At 40.5% G+C, this 19392-nt stretch overlaps 3 protein-coding genes across 8 annotated transcripts in view; 2 read left to right on the top strand and 1 right to left on the bottom strand.

Annotated features, from left to right (window-relative positions):
- Nucleotides 1-295: 295 nt before the first annotated feature.
- On the bottom strand, nt 296-8405 carry ana (anachronism). 3 transcript variants are annotated; one of them, XM_002051020.4, is made up of 5 exons: nt 7774-8405; nt 2688-3094; nt 2355-2609; nt 1271-1343; nt 296-967 (listed from the first exon to the last, which is right to left on the bottom strand). In XM_002051020.4, the coding sequence occupies exons 1-5, from the start codon at nt 8067-8069 to the stop codon at nt 544-546; spliced, it is 1455 nt and encodes a 484-aa protein (XP_002051056.1). In that variant the 5' UTR covers nt 8070-8405; the 3' UTR covers nt 296-543. The 3 variants fall into 3 exon arrangements, with proteins under 3 accessions (XP_002051056.1, XP_015029007.1, XP_070066183.1); XM_015173521.3 differs by having other exon boundaries at nt 300-967; nt 2679-3094; XM_070210082.1 differs by having other exon boundaries at nt 829-967; nt 2359-2609; nt 2679-3094.
- Nucleotides 8406-16666: 8261 nt separating this feature from the next.
- Nucleotides 16667-18049, top strand: LOC6625615 (leucine-rich repeat-containing protein 34). The gene is made up of 2 exons (XM_002051021.4): nt 16667-17147; nt 17217-18049. The coding sequence occupies exons 1-2, from the start codon at nt 16733-16735 to the stop codon at nt 17957-17959; spliced, it is 1158 nt and encodes a 385-aa protein (XP_002051057.1). The 5' UTR covers nt 16667-16732; the 3' UTR covers nt 17960-18049.
- A 673-nt stretch (nt 18050-18722) lies between these two features.
- Nucleotides 18723-19392, top strand: part of LOC6625616 (putative sodium-coupled neutral amino acid transporter 11) — a 43633-nt gene continuing 42963 nt past the window's right edge. For 2 of the 4 annotated variants that reach the window (XM_032436815.2, XM_070210320.1), the window contains exon 1: nt 18725-18801. The gene's annotated coding sequence lies outside the window, so the exon portion shown is untranslated. Of the gene's footprint in view, nt 18802-18855; nt 18921-19392 lie in introns of those variants that run through there. The other 2 variants (XM_002051022.4, XM_032436814.2) reach the window with 2 other exon arrangements.

The raw sequence follows: 19392 nt of genomic DNA, 5'->3' as shown, positions 1-19392 counted from the left end.
TAATATGTATTTTTAATATATATATATATATATATATATATATATGTGAATATATATCATCTACCTTTTATATTCGTATCGAAATTAGTTTTGAGGTTCCAACAATTCTATGATAATTTAAGCAAAAAATTCGCAAAATTCAACCACATCTAAATCACAGACTCCTAATATAAGAGAGATATAAACAATATGTGTACATATATAAATATAAAAATATACATATACATATATGTATACTCTCACAAAAAAAAAAAAAAATATATATATATATATAAAGATACAAATTTCGAGTAATTTGTCAAAATTTTTAACTTAAACAAATTGTTTAAAAATAAGTTAGGCTATAAAAAAAATTAATAAAAGCATGCATGACATGAACTAAAAAACTAATTAAGTCAACTCTGGCCCTAAAGATACAAAAACAATAAACTATTAAAGACCAGCATGTGGGATATGAATCGTTGAATGCATGTGCTATGGAATTGGTAATTCTTCTGTCCATGTGTGGCGGAGCCACATTGATCTTCATTGATCTTCATGCATCTACTCCTCGTTCTGCACAGCATGACGATGCTTGTGATGATGATGTTGATGATTGTGGTTCTGATTGTTGTGTAGTTGATGGTGGTGATGGTGGTTATGATGCGCCCGCGCGTGATGTTGCGAATCTGATTGCTGATAGGATTCATCGGCGTCCATTGCGGCACACTCAACGCTTTGATGATGATGACGCCGACGATGATGATGTGTTTGCTCCTTCTCCTCGCTCTCGTTCCCGCTATTCTCCAGATTGTTGTCAATTGTGGGTGAATTTAATGTGGTTGATTCGGTATTGAAATGCTCCCGACTGCGCGATGGATGGAGCACCTGATGCTTTAGGGTCTCCAGTCTGCCATTGGTTCGGTTCTCAAAGCTCTTGTTTGTCAGCAAACCGTTACCCAAAAATCTAACGTCTAATCTTGGGCATCTGTTGGTAAAAATGTTTTTAATACTTTTTTAAATAATATTTTGTAGCGAAATAGTTAACAAAATAATAGAATTGCTGCCGTTTCATTGAAACTGAAAAATGTTTAATGTCCGCCTAAAAGTAGGCAACGCTTTTTGTAAAATTAATTTTGCTGCTTGCATTAATTTGCCTACTTTTCAGCGCAGAAATTTTTATACATAAATTAAATTTCTTTTTTCTGGGGACGTGGTTATCCCATAAAAAAAAAGAAGTTTCACATTTTGTTTGAAGATTTAATCCGACAATTTATTTAGCAATCCTTACCTGGACACTGTGTTGTTTTCCATACTAGGCATAGTCGTTCCTGGTCCGTAGACGGACCATGGGACTGCAATATCTGTAAGACACATTAAATATAAACGATTAAAATAAAGGTAAAGACACAAAATGTGCATGCATTATTCAACTGAACAAGAAACCAAAAAAGAAAAAAAAAACACGCAGGCGAGGAATGTAGAGCAAACATGCAAGTGGCGGCTATCTCTTAGCTAGTTCTCGGCAATAATAATAACAACAATAATAACAATAACAACAACAGCAAGATCAATAAGAAGGAATAATTAAACGTAAGGCGGATGCTGCATAAACATCAGCAGCAGCAGCGGCAGTAGCGGGAGCAACAAAACAACAGCACGCACAACGTTGCGTATAAGCAATTTGCATTAGTAGCGAGCGAGCGAGCGTATGCTTGTGTGTGTGTATATCTTACCAACAACAACTTGCGACACGCATACTATTGAATACTAATTGTTTCCGGTTGTAAGATTCATTGTTGGTTACAATTTGGGCAGAGCAGAAACGAATCGCGCATTTCGTAAGTGTCAATCGACACCGAAAAATATATTATAGAAGGCGATATTCACTAGACAGACGCGAGCGCATATAAAACGTGCTTGCATTCATTTCAATATTTCAATATATACACATGTGTATATATATATGAGTATATAAATATTGCATTATTTGGCATTTTTCGCAATTAAATGCAGTCGCAGTTTTTCCAAGTCTCGCCATTTGCTGAGCTCATCAAAAATGCGACAACGAACTTTTGGGCAAAGGTTTGCGCTTTCGATTTCTACTGAAAAGACTTTTAGTTTTTTTTTTTCTGTCTGCCTGCTCGGAAGTTTGAGAGAATGAGAGAGGAGATGGGAAACAAACAGAAAGCCTGCTGAATCTTATTGACCTTTATTTTGGCGAAATGTAAATAAATTGTGCCTGTTATGTCACACATTTTAAGGGGGCCTGGCCTGGAGTTGAGAATATTATTTTGGGAATATATCGAGCTCTGTTCTTTGAAGTTCCACACATGTCTGGCAGTTAGTTAAAGCTTGGCTAACAACACGCTTACCTGCCTGATCGCAAGTGGGTGGCTGAAAATAGAGTCCGGGCAGCAGTTGATTCTCTTCATCGTCGTGCACCTCAATCATCAGCAGGCCCACCTCAATGGGCAGGTGTGAGTGCGTTTGCTGCAGCGGCTGCTGTTGCTGCCGCTGCTGCTGCTCCTGCTGTGCCCAATAGGTTAGTGCGCACTTGACATCGATGTCCACCCAGCCGGTCTTCGTACTGCTCAGCATGATTGTGTTACAGGTGCGCTTCTTGCGCTCTGTGATTTATTGAACAAAATATAGGTTTATATGGCTATCCGTCCGGCATGGGGGTATTAGGTACGCACCTAACTTACGTTTCTTCTTCTGCTGGTGCACAATGGACACGGTGACGCGTATCTGCGACTCGAGGAAGGGTTCGCGGCAGGGTGGTGCTGCCTCAGTCGCTGCTGGTGTTGAAGCTGCTGCTGCGGCGGGTGTCTGCCCCGCGCCGCTCGTCGACACTGCCCTTGGATTCATCTTGTACAAGCGCAAAATGGCGCTGTCCAGGTTGAGATTATCGCCATGCTGCTGGAAAACGCTGCTTGCAAACTGCAGGGTCACATTTGTCGACTGCTGCCAGTTGAGGGGTGTCGTCTCGCCATTGCACAGCGGATAGCCGGCCTTTGCGTGCGACGATCTATTCTGCTCGACCGGAGCCTGGCTTTCATTGCCGTCCGGCTTGGACACGGCAATCCGTATGCGTGAGCGTATCTCGTTAATCCTGCAATTGTGCAAAAAAGAGAAGGCAGCTCGTTTTGTTAAATATGCCAACTATATGACTCGATCTATGACTGCCTCTACTATCTAACTAATTTGGCTCAAGTGTTTATGTAAAGTCCACTTAATTGACATTTGAGCGTTGTCGTAACTGGCGCAAACCCAACAACAACAACAAGAAGCGCTGTACATAAATGAAAACGTGCCATTTAGCGCTGCTTTATAGCGCATTGATTCAATTTATTCAGACTGACAGACAGAGCGACAGATCAACGTGAACGTCTAGTTCTTTATAAGCTAATTCTTTTGGTTTATTTTTGTTGTGGAAATTGGGTTGTGTGTTTTACGCGTTCAGCTCTCTAGCAATAGAAACTGACTGTGTCTCAGATTCTTCAAACTAGAACTTACAATATGTTTGGAATCTGACAGAATTATATCAGACAGAAGAATCCAAAAAAATTCTTAAGAAACCTTTAACATGGCGAAAATTCTAGAGAATTAAACATATTTCCAAATTCTATACTGCTTTTCCGGATTTTATAATAGCATAATGTAAATATACAGTTTGCTTGAAGCTCTCTGTAAATCTAATGTTATGCCTTTTAACATTCATGTTAAATTTTTTTTGCTATATTTATAAAATCATAAATATGTATTTAAAATAATATTAGAGTTTTTAACTTGCAGCTTAAGTTTGGCTCAGTTTGAACTTGTGCGTTGCCATTTTAATTTACTTTCTTAACATGCCACAGCGTTTAAAAATTTGAATCTAAAAAGACATTCAATTAACGAACTACTCGTGAACTACAACTGGACTAGCATTAAGTTACGCTGTGGCACTTTTGAGATACTATTTTGTACTAGCAGATACACATAAGTATCTAATAAGTGACAGAAGGCAGAGAAGGAAGATGAAGTTCAGAGCCGCTGTCACTTAAAAAGCTATCGAGACGGCGAATATTATTTGTGACCAGCAGACAGAGAGGGAACAGAAGAGAGAGAGAGAGAGAGATGGAGACGGAGACGGACAACAATAGTTGGCGCGTATTCAACTGTAGCTATGATCTAATCTGGCACACATACAGTCGCACAATGGGACAATTGTATTTGTGTGTGTGATGTCTGTCTGGATCGGTAATTGAGACGCGCTTTGCAAAAGTTGCGCATAAAATTTTGTGCAGAAAAAAAAAAGCAACAGCAACAACAACTACTAGCGGGGGCAGGCAAAAAATCAAAACTGATTAAAAATTGTTGGTCATGCGGTCAATAAATATGACTGAAAAATGTATTTAAAGTATAATTTTTTTTTTTGTATTTATCTGGCTTAAAGCTGTTGTTCAGTTAATGTTGTTGTTGCTGTTGCCAGTCTTGAGCTGATTGCTGCCTGCGGCGCATTTTGTCTAGCCAAAATAATTATGGGAACATGCACTGAAAGTGAACCAAGCCAAAGCCAGAATCGTAGCCAAGCTAAGACCAAGACGCAAGAGAGACCATAAACGCCTTTGGCTTATTAACGCATTTATATATAGATAGATAGATATATATATATACGTATATATAGATATATGTAGACATATGTAGATATGTTTATGTAGATACGAGTCGCATATTTATGTTTGGGCTTATACAACGTGCGATCGGGCCAAGGAATGCCTGCCAGACAAAATGGCCCGCTGAGGAGTTACGTTTTGACTGTCTGTGGCATGAACTTGAAAACTCGTTGTTGTTGTTGTCTTTGTTTATGTTGTTGTTGTTGTTGCTGTTGCTGTTGACTTGCGGCTGTAGCTGTTTAGTGTTCGATGTTCAGTGCTCGCTCTGCTGTCTGTCTGGGGCCTGTCTAGACGCCTTGTTGTACGAGGTTGTGGCTTTTTATTGGCTAGGCTAGAAGCAGCCGCCGTTGTCGCAGTCGCAGTCGCAGCCAGGCCAGGAGCCTTAGCATATTGGCGTGACTCACGCAGCTGCAAGCAGCTGGCCATATGTGTCTTGCTCTCTCTGTCTCTCTCCACCAATTGAGCATGCGCCGCGGCGTAGTTCGTGGCACAGATGAATCTCTGGCCTCCATTTGGTGGGCATTTCAAGCTGGCAAACTGGCAAACTGGCAACTTAAGTATTACTTAAGCTGTTGCTCTTTGCGTGCATTCCAAGTGCATCTTTTTTGAAATTCAAGTGCCTCGCTGTCCCCCGTTAACACTGTCTGCCTGGGCCTTGTGGTTGCTTTGGTTGCAGCTTCTGTTTCTTTTATCTTATATTTTATTTATTTATTTTTTTTTTTTGTGTTTTTTTTTGTGCCCGTCTGTGTGCCTTTGGCCACAGCATGCGTCGTCTTGCCTACAACTCATCTGTCTGGCTGACTGCCACAGCCACAGTCACAGCCACAGTCTGTGCCGCAGCCTCAGCCTCAGCTTGTGTGTGCGCATATACAATGCGCGGCTAGACAGTGTCTCGCCGGCTGCACTTCATTATCATGCGTCGACGAACAGTAGTCGTAGTCGCAGTCCGTCGTCCGACGTCGGTCGTATGTTGTCCGGCATGCGCGTCAGTCAGTCAGTCAGCTAGTCAGACGAGACTCAGACAAATGGCAACAGTGACTGGCAGACCGTAGACCGCGTCGCTTAGTAGCCACAAAACATACGCCTACAACTGTTTGCTTTGCCGGGCTGGGAAGGGCAGGTGGAGGCAGAGGCGGAGGAGTAGTAGCAGGAGGAGGCATCAGTCTGAGTCTCAGCTTTGAGCCTGAGTGTGGGCAAACATATGACCATGTGCCCATGTCTCGATATTACTCATACGTCATAATTATAACTGGCGAGCGTTTTGTGTCTGCGCAGCCAGCCAAAGCAATCAAACAAGATGAAACAAGAAATAAAAACGAGTTAGTTGTGGGTGGACGAAGTCGAAATACCCTACAGCGGAAGCTGTATATATAAAATATGCCATGGTGCGGAAGCAAAAGATCCTGCAAAAATTGTGAGCTTCCTTTTAGCTTTTGACGAGCCACCAACTGAGAAGTCGCTGCTTCAACTTCAGCAGCAGATGTTACAAATATTTTCGAAAAGAAAAAAGAGTTTTAGTCTAGAAAGCTCTTTTTTAATTTTTAGTTATCTGCGATCTGTCTGCCTTTTTAATATGCACGGCTTGTGGCACAAAAAAAATCGACTCACACTCAATTAGTTTCGGAACTGAGAGGCTGGATAATGTCGAAACAGTTGGACATGCCCATTTAGATTGATTGTTGATGTAGATCAGGAAAATAAATACCTAATGTGTTCGTCACTAAAACGTAAAAATTTCCTGACACACTTCAAATACCCTATGCTAGTGTATATAAATCACGTTATATCAGTTGTATCTGAAGCTTTGTATCTGAGCATTTAACAATTGCTTTTTATGCCTGTCTCTTGTTCTTGTTACAGTTTGTTTATTAAACGGGTTAACAGGAATATCTTATTAATTTTATTATGTATATACATATATTGTTATGTGTATAAGCGTATTGTATGTTTGTCTACCCATGGGCCCGCATGTGTCTCGCATAGCAACGACCTACAAAAAGTTCATTAACGGAGCCAGCTAGACATGGCCCAGACTGTTCCCAGACATTTGCCAGACAGCCGGCCACATGGACGTACACAAATACGCAGAGGCCGGCGACGGAATTCGTTGCAATTGCAGCCAGTTCGTCTCAGTATGCGCCAGCGTCTCTGTGTGTGTGTGTGTCTGCTTTGTGCAGCAGTGCTCGCCAGTTGTAAGTAGTATCTGATAGATACAATGATAAACGACTACAGATACAAATGTGATATGACCCCTGGCTGGGTTTTTGTTGTCATTGGAGACAGAACAGTTTGCTATTTAGTTGGGACAGGTGTTGACAGTTGTCAGCCGAGTCTGATTGGAATCAAACGGCCGCTTATCAGAGCAGCCAACACTTTGTGGCTACAGAGGGGTAGGTCGGCGAGGGCAGCCAAAAAATAATTGTAGCACACTTATCGATAAAAGGCGGCAACACGTGTGGAAATAAATATATTTTATTAGCTTTAATTTCCACACATGTGTTTATTGTTTATTAATTTGGCCTTTTGGAATTTGGGCAAATCGTGTTAAATATTAAATGAATTGAGGCACAAGATCAGCCATAAAGCTATATACTATATATATTAGCGTATATATCTGTACATACTATATCTTGGTATACATATATATGGGGGATAAACTGTCTGGGGGTTCTTGGCCACATTTGTGAAATGCATATGGTTTTGGCCTTGAATTGCTTCAATTGATTTTGTTTTTGGACAATTCAAGCACAGCAGCCAACAATGTTTCGCTCAAATTGGCCAATTCTATATAGTTAAATTTCTGTTTATACGTATTTCAAGAAAAATCATTTTAATTGCAACGTGCACTCGTTGAAAAATTCCCACAATTTTTTTCAGTTCACAATTTGTTTATTGTTCTAAATTTGCAATTGTTTTCATTATTATTTTTTGCTGCTTTGTTCGTTTAGCTCAGAAATGCTCTTAATCTTTTTTTTTTGGCTTGGTTTATTTCTTGTGTGTCTCGTTTTTTATAGAGTTCTATTTTTGGCCGCTTTCAAGTTGTGGTGTGACAAAAAATAGTTTTGAGCTGAAATGATTGACAGCTCTTGCCGGCACACGCCGGCTCGATGCTGGACTTTCAACGGGTACTTACCGTTGCCGGGCCAGGTGATCCAGCAAATGATTTTTGGTGGCCTGCGTTGTCTCGCCCTTGCCACTGGGATTGGTGCCGTTGGTAATGCGATTGACCTGCTCCACGGTTAGATTGAACATGTTCCAGATAGTGCGATTATTGGGATCGACCACCTCGGAGTGCACATCGCCGTCCATGAAGGCCGAGCGATTGATGCGTGCCGCATCGCAGGACATCATCAGGAGCAGGCACAGCAGCAGCAGCAGTAGCAAACGCCGGCCGCTGTCCTTACAACAGCACAACACAACACTTGACATTGTTTTTTTTTTTGTTACTTTTCTTTTTAACTTTACGAATTGGCTTGGAAGGTTTTTGACAATGGGCCTGGGGTCCGCAGCTTGCAGTTAAAAATTAAAAGTTTTTCGTTTCACACAAAACTTTCCAACACTTTTTAAACTACAACACAATAGTTGCTAGCAAAGTTTATCAACACTAATTTTTTTTTGCTATGGCATATCTTAAGCCAACATCAATGCTGTGATTTTTTTTTTTACATTAACTACCGCATAAATTGCTTAGCCGATTTTAATTTTGTTTGCATTTATTTCCTTTAAATTTGTTGCCTCTCGATGTGTTCACTCTAAGAACCAAGTATGAAGTGATTTGCACGAGTCGTTTTTTAGTCTTAAATAAGAAAATATTTGGTTGTGCCGGGGCATACCTACTTTGTTATGGTCGTAAAAGCGCTGCGCGGCTGCACTGCAAGAAATTTTGCTGTCGCTAAGCCAACGTATGCGGCTTGCAATTAAAGATAATCAAAGTGCACAACTAATTCGTTTCAATCTGTACTCCTGTGCAGCTTTATAGTATTAAGTCATGTGGCTTAGTTATTAAACTTTCGTGACAGTTTTTTTAAACAATAAATATTTAAAAAACATTTTATAATACCATTTCTTTAAAAAAAAATTTTAAATGTTTTAGTTCATAATAATTACACTTATTTAATTAATTATGTTGCACTTTACTTTGCTCAAAACTTTCCTAATTAATACTAAAGCCTAATTTCGTTTATTAATCGTTTAAAATTCAATTTAACTTAAGCACTAAAACTGTTTTGTTTAGTCACATTGTGATTCATTTGGCTTTGTGATAACAAATTCAGCTTGCAAAAGCAAGCACATTTATTTTTGCAGTGTATATGCTGCAGCGCTTCGGGCTGATAGTTCGGATTTTGTTTTGCCGACGTCGTCGACCAATCAAAATCAGCGTAGCCGTCGCTGTTGTTGTTTTTGCTGCTGCCGCTGTTGTTGCTGTTGCTATTGCTGCTGTCGAGAGGATCTCTGCTGCTGTTGCGTCGCTGTCGCCGTCTGCGCTGCTGTCGCGTTGCCTTTCCGTGTGTTTGCTTATCTTATCTGTGTGCGTTAGGGTTTCGTTGTGTGTGTGTGCGTGTAAGCTCGTTTCTTATCGCAAAAGAAAGTGATATTCGTATTGGTTGATGGGCGAAAGGGTCCGTAGAGTGGGAAGTAGACGCTACACCAAATGCCTTTGCTCTTTGATTTTGTACTTCGGCAATTTTTTAGATACATTCTAAATCATAATAAAGATTTGGCAATGTACTCGCCGAGTTCGATAGTGTTTACTATAAATACTACCACCTGGGCCGATAATGTCCACATCATTTTAAGTATTATTTGTACGCTGTTTGATAGTTTGATAAGTGTAATTGTTAATTTGGGTGATTAACTATGCAGGATTGTGTTCGCAGAAATTGGCTTTTGCCATTTGAACTTTGATTTCATTAGGCATTGTGCATTTAAGTGCGTAGCTGATTATATAAGAATTTAACTGATTTCAACACGCACCTAATATACTTTAATCAAATTGTTTTGATACTTAAATTGCCAGAGCTAATTTCGTTATCAAAATCTCTTTTTTTTTCGCTCGCTACATTTTTTTTTGCTTTGAAGTGGTTTATACGCATAGCTTTATAGTGTAATCTATAGAAGATTTGTCTTCTTGATTTGCTTGACTTTGCCTTGTTGACTGTATTTGCATGCATATATATTTATATGTGTATGTATATACCTAATCCTGAGTACAATACACCATTTGGACAAATTTGGTTATCTTGAAAATGTGCGTGCTGATTAATGGGAATGGAAGAAGTGCGTGTCACACAGTAGGCATTTTGATGGGAACATGCATATTTGATATATCTAAGCAAATCGGCGGAAATAATCTATTAAGGTGCGTATGGTCAGGCGGTGCCTGGCACGGCTTTAACCCACGATGACCAATAATATTGTGGACTGTCTTGCGATATGAACATTTTAAAGGATAAACGGTGGGTCTGTATCAAATTGAGGGCAAGTTGTGCAACCAGTCCAAATACTATCAGCTACATCATAATTTATTATTAATATAAGTATGCAAAATAATTGATGATTTGAGAGCGTCCATAAATGATTAATATACTCAGGCAACTTATGGTACCCAGCACTGCGACTTAAAATAATAGAAGCCCCTGTTTGCCTATATCTGACAAAACACTTCGTACATAAACAATATAAAATATTACGAAATGCATAAAACTAACCGGAAATTAACAAAAAATCTTTAATGAACAGCAGTTTTCCTCTTCCACAATCTTTAAAAAAAAGGCGGACTCTTTTAGCATTGTCAAATGAATATAAAGATCGGCTTGCATTTACTAGCCCATTAATCGGTTTCAGATGTAAACAGAATGAACCACATTTATCTTGTTGCAAGCACGTCCCAAATATCTGGTGCTGCTGCTGCACAACCCATTCAATAATATTATTTTCAATTTACATATACGGAAATCACAAGCGCGACTTCAAGGACGTTCTTGATTTATTTATTTATTTACTTTCTGCTGCTCTCTTCAGTCGCGCAGCCAAACAAAACGAAAAAGAAAGAAGAAAACACGCTTATCACATGTCATCATCGTTTCAGATTCTTTTGGATACTTTAAAAAAAAAAAAAATTTGTGTTTGGGTTTAATTTTTTTTTGCTGTCTGGACCAAATTGAATTTCAAAATGATTGTATAATTTGGAGCACTTTATAAAGTCTGGATTTCACACCGTTTAAATGCCTGACTGTCTGACTGTCTGCTTATCTGACTGTCTATCTGGCGGCCTGGCTGTTTGTTCGTCTGGCTGTTATGCATTATAAGTGTACACATTGTTGAGGCTTGAAATGAAACACCTACATGCCGCTGGGGGTGCGGGTGGGGCTGGGCTGCGCGGCCAGACGTCGTCTGTTATGCAAAGTTGCAATCGCATCAAATGCTCAAAGAGATACAGATCATAATCTCAGCTGGAAAAAGGCAAAATAAAAAAATGAAAATAAAAATAAGAAACGGAACGAGCTCTTTCAATCGACAGACCCCCAGAAAGGCATTAAGAATAAATAAAATAAAAAACAAAAAATACAAATGCGCGCGACATTTGTCGAGACGTTTATATAATAATGTTTATTTATTTGACTTATTCACACATTTGCATAAAATTTGCCCCACTTCGTGGACAATAAACGAAAACACACACAGACGAAAAAAAGCTAAAAAAAAAGGCAAAATAAACAGTCAATCAAAGGCAGTCAAAACTGTTATGTAGACGACAATTGGAATGCGAAATGAGTCAAAGCCAAAGGCAGCATTCGATAGTTCATTAATTTCAAGGCTAGACCAAGACAACCCCCGGACAGGGCAGGGCAGGGTATTGAAGGGCGGGCCGGGACGTTGCACAGAGCTCCGGCACGAGCATAAAACCACGAACAAAAAGCAGTGTAATTGCCGGTTGGACTAGTGTTAATTGTAGTTTCGCTTTGATCTCGTCTGGTGAAAAAAACTATATTTAAATATTCTACTTTGAAAGTGCTATTTTTGTTTTGCGTAAAAAAAGAAAATACAATTTATATTTATTTTTTTTTTTTGTGCATTTGAAAAGGCGGCATGTCTCACGCCAGTTAAAAAAGATTTCGCTCAAACAATCGACAACAATTTTCAGCTGGTCATTAACAGGTGCGTTGTCCACGTTGCGCTACTTCAGGGGGAACCACCACTTGGTTAAATTGTAGCTCTTTCCAATCTATACATACGAAACATGTGCGGAAAGGGTATGCGAAAAGGGAATTCTTGTAGGAATGTGTGCTAAACACAGAGAGGTTACATGAGATATCATAGATATGAAATCTGGCAATATTTACCTATCATTATGTCCGGATCTTTCTCTTGCTCTCCCTCTCTCTCTCTCTCTCTCTCTCTCTCTCTCTCTCTCTCTCTCTCTCATCCTCTTTGATATACAGATACTCATTCAAATAGTCAAATCAATCTTATAACAGATCCCTGATAACATAAACCACTCAAATCTAATCTCCATAAAATAAAAACGATTGGTGTTTACCTATATTTTAGTTTATGCTCATAGATTTTAGCTTGTCATAGCTAAGGTCAGTTAGACCAAAGGCAGGTCAAGTTTATTTAAGATTGCTAAACTTGCATCGATAAATATCGATTTGGCTATAGTGCATCGGCCAGTCGAGTAGTCTCTGTTTGACGAAAATTAAAAAGCATTCTTAAATGCATTTCTTTTTCCCACTTTGGCGACAGGTAGCAGGTGTGTGGGCGTTGGTCTTCTGTGCTAGGCTATTAAAGTGAAACTCAACTAATCAAACTAACTCACAAGACCAGTAGCTAGCCATAAAATAAAAAAACATTTGGTCAATAAACCACTTCGACTTCAGATTGTGTGCTAAACGCAATTATCAGAAACAATTACCACGCCGCGAGCATTTTCTATAAATAAAAATGAATATAAGCATAACGCGTATCTAACACGCACTTAATGGATCAGTCTGCTTATCAGCATATGGTATTTAGGTGATTGAACCTGACCACTCGATAATCTCTGACCAATTTAACCAATATTTATATATATAGTTCGTTAGACAGCTTCGAGTACAAAATTGAACTAAGTAAGAGACTTGGTTATTATGCATTTTGGCCAAGTACTCGTACAATAAATTTAAGCATCAATATAACACATAATTGATATAATTGTAAAGGGGTGTAGTGGTGGGTAGGGGGAGTAAATGGGGTGGGGTTGCACCACAGGCATTGCATGAGATCACAAAATAATAAGGCAAAGTTGGAGGCATCATCAGCGGCAGCAGCCGCACGCCAGAGGTCTATTAAAAATACATACATGCTTTTTCGCCAGACCAGACTTCGGGTGCGGACACAGAAGCAGCAGCAATAGCAGCAGTAGCAGTAGCAGTAGCAGTAGCTGTTGCAGTAGCAGACGCAGACCAAGTCAATAAGTTGGTTAGTTAGCCGGTTGCTGTTGTTGCTGCTCGAGCGAACAGCGCCCCGCACTTGGGTGTTGCCGGTGTTGCTGCCACTGCCACTGCCACAGCTACTGCCACTGCCACTGCTGCTGCTTCTGGTGCCGGCTGCAGTGGCCGAATGCAGTTGTCGTGATTGTTGTCTCAGATTGCATGTGGAATGCAAAGACCAGGAGCCAATTTGTTATTGTTGTTGTTTTATGCCCGCTGGCTTGCTGGCTACCGTTGCAGTCACCTCTTCGTGCTGCTGTCTTTCAGCTGCTGCTGTTGCCTCTGTTTTTTTTCTTCTCTTACATACCCTAGCTCTGAGCTTAAGTACTTTCAGTTAGATTTGGACATGTGGAATTGGTTATTAGCCCCAGTTGTTGGCTTTGCATATAAAACATACAAATTTAGTCTTAATTGTCACAAGGCTTTTAAAAAATAAAGAAAATATTGAAGATTTATTTAATTCTGTTCATTAAAAATAAGGATTACACTTTTAACTAAATATAATAAATACATACTTTTACTTTAAATAAAAAGATTTGACATTAATTCGAAGTTATTATTAATGTCCCAATTTTAATATTAAATTATAATTTATATTTACTAAATTCTGTTTATATATTATATATTTTATATGAACGCAAAGTCTAATATTTTTGCAATTTAATAATTTAGATCCTTATTTTCCGTTTTAAAAGCATTCAACATAAATATCTTTGATTATGAAATGCCCAATTGCATTTGCAGGGTATACGCGCTGCAGTGCCAAGACACATTTGATTTGTTTTTTTTTTTTTTTTATATATATATATATATTTTTTTGCATTTCTGGTTGTTATTAATTTTCGTGCATTTTGGCTTTTTCGGTTTTTAGGACTTTCGCGTGCCGTCTTGTGGCTTCTGCCCAGCACCAATCAGCCCAGAGCCGGAATCAGCCGGAGTGCGCGTACTCATGCCACCAGAGACCGACTGGAGGACCGACCCAAGAACCAGACCCCAAGCCAGACAGCCCGTCGTAGCAGACGCTTAGGCAGAACCAACAGAGGCAACAGAGGCCGCGGCCGAGGTAAGTAATGTTGATGTTGGCATTTAAACAGGCGTGTGTGTAGTCGCATCTTGTTGATTGTCAAAATTGACAATGAATGCGCACACAGAGAGTGAGAGAGCGAGAGAGAGAGAGAGAGGGAGCACAGACTGTGTGCGGAGCATGCCAGCCAAAGGGAGGAGACAAGTGCATATATCTCACATGTCTGCCGTTTGTCTGGAGGCCGTCGCAGACAAACGCTGATGTTGATGTGCATGTTGATGCCAATGCTGCCTCTGCTACCTCTGCTACTGTCCTTAAGAGTTGCATCCAAATATGGACCATTGCCTGCTGCTGCTGCTGCCAGTGGCCTGTGGCAGGTGAATAAGGTAGTCGGCCCAGACGCCTTGGCTGCTGTCCGGGCATGGGCATATAGTTTGGTCTCTGCAGTTTCACACTTTGCATTTCTAAAAGTTATTTAAATGATATGCACATGCAAGTCGCTGTAGTTGTTGCTGCTGTTGCTGTTTGTCGTCGTCTGGCTGCACTAGCTGTAAACTGAGACTGCCAGCAATTATGAGCGTCTGGCTGTCTGCCTTTTTACAATATTTTCAACATATACATTTTTTCTCCCTCTTTTCATTTTAATTATCTGACTTCTAAGCGAGCCTTGGCCTGGCGCGGAGTCACATGTGCTGCGGTGTTTAAAATTTCAATTTGGCCACCAAATTGTCGCCGCTGTTTAATTGCCACTGTCAGCCATCTTTGGCTGGATGACTAAGCAACATGGCCAGCGGCAATGTACAACGTGCAACGTGCAACATGCGGCACCTGCCTGTCTCCTGTCTGTCTGTTTGTCTGTCTGTTGGCCATAAATTAATGCCTAATTGCAGAGACAGTATCTGCGGTAGTAAAAGTGAAACAAATAATTCTGATTTCTGTTCAAACCAAATTAGCTGGCAACCAATGAATGCCACATGGGGGCCAATGCCATTTTGTCTATTGAATGGGGCACCTGTTGCAGTCGTTGAACTACTTACTGGCCAAGTCTCTCAAAATGGTTAGGGAGCGGGTAGCGCAAGCGCGAGCGCACGTTAGCACGTTATTTTTAAGCATTCGTCGCGTAAAAGGCAATCAAATAAATGAAGATGCAACCTGGCCTTAAATGGTGCAAAAATAACTCCAGACATTCCCCAAGAGCTACGTGCATAACGATGCAACCTCCTGTGCCCTCCGAAGATCTACCACGACTCTTGCTTTTATTTTTTTTTTGGTATCTTATAAATAAATAAGTCTGTAGAGAGAGAGGTACACGGGGTCGCTGTCTTCTGCTGCTCTTGCTGCTTATTTATAGGGCAGTCGGCGCGTGCCGGCACGCATTTAACCATGGGTTAACATACAGTAGCAAAAAAAAAAAAAAAATAGAAGTATTTACAGTCGCATTGTCCACGTGGTTGTGCGAATTAATTCATTGTGCCTGCAGTCTTTTCTAGTCTCGAGTCTCGAGTCAAGTCTGGCAAATGAATGAAATATCGCTTATGGTAATTTTCGCCTTAAATGTGTGTGCAATGTGCAAAAAGTTCTGCTAACTATGCTAATGACTGAAGTTCCAGGCAATCGATAGTCGGGATTCGTACGAGCAGAAGGAGGTATATATATCACTTCGAAATCGGACTGAATTTAGCCGAAATTTCCGAAAAACGTAAAATGGCTATTTTTCGGGCAAACAAAGTCAGGTTTTGGAGAGATTGGGAGGGAAAAGAAGTAATTTTTCAAAAAAAACATCATTTGATGCCAATAGATAAAAGCGATAAGTTCGAGCTCAAAAATGTATATCTTTGCACAATTTTTAGCCGAATCGCCTCAAAAACGAAAAATCTTCAAAACTTTAACGGCATTTTTTTCGCTTTTGGCCGTATCTTTGCCAAATATAGTCCGATCTAGGCATCTGGTGGTGACTATCAATAGTTGGGATCAATACGAGAAGAAGAGGGGTATATTGACCGATATCGGACATATATACCCCAAGATATGACTGGCTGAGGTTCCCGACTGGCTGCAGCTGAGCCACAGGGTGTTTTAGGTCTGCCAGCGACCCAAGCCGTCTTTTTTGCTACATACTTTGCGGCTGTTGGATTTTAATTGCTTTGTGGCGCGGTTAAGGCGACGAAGACGGCTTCGTTTGGCTTCTTGGAACTTCACCAAAAACATATTTCTGGCAAATGCAAGCATTAGGGAATATATATTTTTTTTATATATGTTTATTGTATCGTATCAAAAATAGCATTAATTTGTATTACAACACAATTAACCTACATAGGTAGTATTTCGCCAAGTCTGATTGGCTCCTCAGACTTTATCGTGAACAAAGGACAAAGGCGTCTTTTTAAGTAGGGCTGCATCGTCACGTAGGTAGTCGCGGGGCTCTGGGGCGTCCTGAACAGCTTCAATATGCCAGATAGACTTTATCTTTTTCCAAAAAAACCTTCAGACCAAACAAATTGAGATTTCAAATGTAATCCAGTGTCAATCTCCGCTCCATTTGCCATTAATTGAAAACTTATTTTACATAAATACATAATATACATAAAATTTGTAAAATGTGTGACTTGCCCTGCATACACGATGCCACCAAATGCCAGCAACCATCGATCCTTAAGGGTCGCACCTTTCCCGTGCTGTTGCTCTACTGTTGGCATCGCGAGTACGATAAGCGTCCGTACAAGCACTTTCAGTTTCGCCGTCTCGACTTTGAGGAGCGCATGAATCGCGGCTATCATTGTATACGTGATTTTCGCACAATTGTGAACTATTTGCAGCAGCGCCGTCTGAATTCTGTGTTCATTTCGAGCGTGGTGGTGAGCATTTGGGATGCGCGTCTGGTACAGGACTTTGTACGCTCGCTGCAGCACGTTTTTAGGATTGAGCTAAAGCTGATGCGGCTGCCAGTTGAGTTCTTTGTGATGATGCGCCTCAATGTGAAGAAGATGAAGCTGCGCGAACTGAGTCTCGAGGGTAAGTCTGTGTGTGTGTGTGTGTGTGTGTAAGTGTGAAGGACACTTAGTGTTAAGCCCAACTATGCAGGCACACCCCTTACACCAGAGATTGCGAGCATGTTGCGTGAATTTCTGCTGGCCAGCAATACGCTGCATACCCTAAACGTATCCAGCTGCAATTTGAGTCAATATAACTTTGCCATTGTGGCGGATGGAGTGTACAAGTCCGTCAGCATGCGTTGCTTTATAGCCAACCGGCTGGTGGGCGACAAATTGACGCTGGACACCGAGAAGATTACCTCGATAGTTGGTTCGCTGCTGATGCAGAACAAACTAACGGAGCTGACGATGCAACTGTGTGAATTCGTGGCCCAGGATATGGAGACTATTGCCGAGTACCTGCAGAGCTCAAAGTGTTCGCTGCGCAAACTCAATCTGGCCCACAATCTGATAGCCGCCGACGGCGCCCTGTTTCTCATGCGCAGCATTGCAAAGGGCGGCAAACTGGAGCTGCTCGATATTAGCGGCAATACAATTGGCTCACATGGCGGCGAATGGGTGGCCAAGTACCTCAGCTCCTGTGCCATGCTGCAGCATTTGTATCTTAATGATAATCAAATTGGGGCCGAGGCAATTAGTCTCATCCTCTTGACCCTGAAAAAGCCGTGTTGCATTAAGCGCCTGCAGCTCTACGGCAATCTCTATGATGCACGTACCGCCATGATTTTGCGCCGGCTGCTAGATGCCAAGGTGGTGCGGCAGGAGGAGATCGACATTAGCTATACGTTCGATGAGGCGTTGCAGGATTATCGCGTTGTGCCCTGGCGTTAAAAGCTGTTTTTGCTGTTTTGCTGTTCTTGCTGTGTCAAATAGAGAAATTCGAGTCAAATGTGATATAGTAAAATAATGCATTTCCTTTAAGCTGAGTCGGTAACTGCCTTTTTCAGCTGACTTGGTAACCGTTTTTTTTAGCTGCAGCGCCATCTGGCAAAAGCTTTGCGCAACCTTGCAAAGCACGTGCACAAATCTGCTCTCACGAGCTGCTTTCTCTTTCCCTCTTTCTCTCTCGCTCTCTTTTTTCTTTGTAGCTGTTGTTGTCTTGCAAATATGAATGAACTGCCAAGGCTGAGCGTTGCCAGACTGCTGTTACTTTATGCAATCAGTAGCATAACCGTTATATTTTAGTTAAAACCACATTTTTTGAAATGTTGGAAAATGTTATAGAATTTGCATATTTCCAGCTAAATTTGTGGCTGCTGTCTCGGCGTTGTTTGTTAGTTTTCCGCTGTCTAACACTTGACTTGACGGTCTGGCAACTTTCGCTTTCGTTTCCGGCTTGTTTTGTTGTTATTGTGAGCGCGCAGCCTGTGCTATGTGTGTGCGCCTGTATGTGTGTGCATTATTGTTGGCGATTTCAAAGTCAAATGGCAACAACAACAACATAATGCGCAGCAAACAGCTGCGAAGCATTGAGCACAAAACTTCAACGGCAAATAGAACGCGAGACGAGGACAACATCGGCAGACGACAGGACAACGACAACGACGAGGCCGACGCCAACGCTATCCTTGTTGAGAGTTTCGCAATATATTTGTATTGCAGCAGTCTCAACGAAAGCGTCGAAGCAACCAAATCGCAACCGAATCGAAAACGCTCGAAATCAAACCGAAAAAGTAAATGAAACTGCAAGCGGCAGGGAAAATGTTTTCATAGAAATAATTCAATTACAAAGGGATGTTCAATGAATATTAATGCACTTTTCAAGTGATTTGTTATAAAAGTTGCTGTTATTGTAAATGGTTCTTCTATTATTGTTGTTGTTCTTGTGCAATTGCCGAAAGCAAGCGAACGCTTTGAACTGTGCGGCAATTGAAAGTGAATGTTTTGCAGCCCAATTTGGGCAAATAACAATTAAACGAAAGTGTTGCAGCTAAACTTTATTGTTCAAAGTTTTTTTTTTAATATTTATTTCGAGACTTAATTTAATTTATAAGTTATGGGAAAGCTACTTATAATATTTTAAATATTTACCGTACACAAAAAGTTAGATTTAATTTTTATTTAAATACTGGAAATATTTTTATTGCTTATATTATTATTCTTATTGAATATTAAACACAAATTTTCTTCGGGTTATATTTAAAGAGTAATTCTATATAAATATTAATACAAAAACTTAACAATAATTCATAATCGTACACATATTTAGAGCTTAAGCTGTAGACTTTGCTCCAAGTATACTCAAAAGTTATATGCAAATTCCT

Source organism: Drosophila virilis, chromosome 5, assembly GCF_030788295.1.
Source record: "Drosophila virilis strain 15010-1051.87 chromosome 5, Dvir_AGI_RSII-ME, whole genome shotgun sequence".
Taxonomy (NCBI): Eukaryota; Metazoa; Arthropoda; class Insecta; order Diptera; family Drosophilidae; genus Drosophila; species Drosophila virilis.
Note: the sequence above shows the minus strand (reverse complement) of the source record. Positions and strands in the feature narration are given on the sequence as shown.

Coding starts and splice junctions, on each gene's coding strand:
- ana (XM_015173521.3), bottom strand. CDS start 8,069: ATGTCAAGTGTTGTGTTGTGCTGTTGTAAGGACAGCGGCCGGCGTTTG. Junction 3,095..7,773: donor GATCACCTGGCCCGGCAACG/GTAAGTACCCGT, acceptor GCACAATTGCAG/GATTAACGAGATACGCTCAC. Junction 1,344..2,354: donor ACCCACTTGCGATCAGGCAG/GTAAGCGTGTTG, acceptor TGTGTCTTACAG/ATATTGCAGTCCCATGGTCC.
- LOC6625615 (XM_002051021.4), top strand. CDS start 16,733: ATGTGTGACTTGCCCTGCATACACGATGCCACCAAATGCCAGCAACCA. Junction 17,148..17,216: donor GCGCGAACTGAGTCTCGAGG/GTAAGTCTGTGT, acceptor CCAACTATGCAG/GCACACCCCTTACACCAGAG.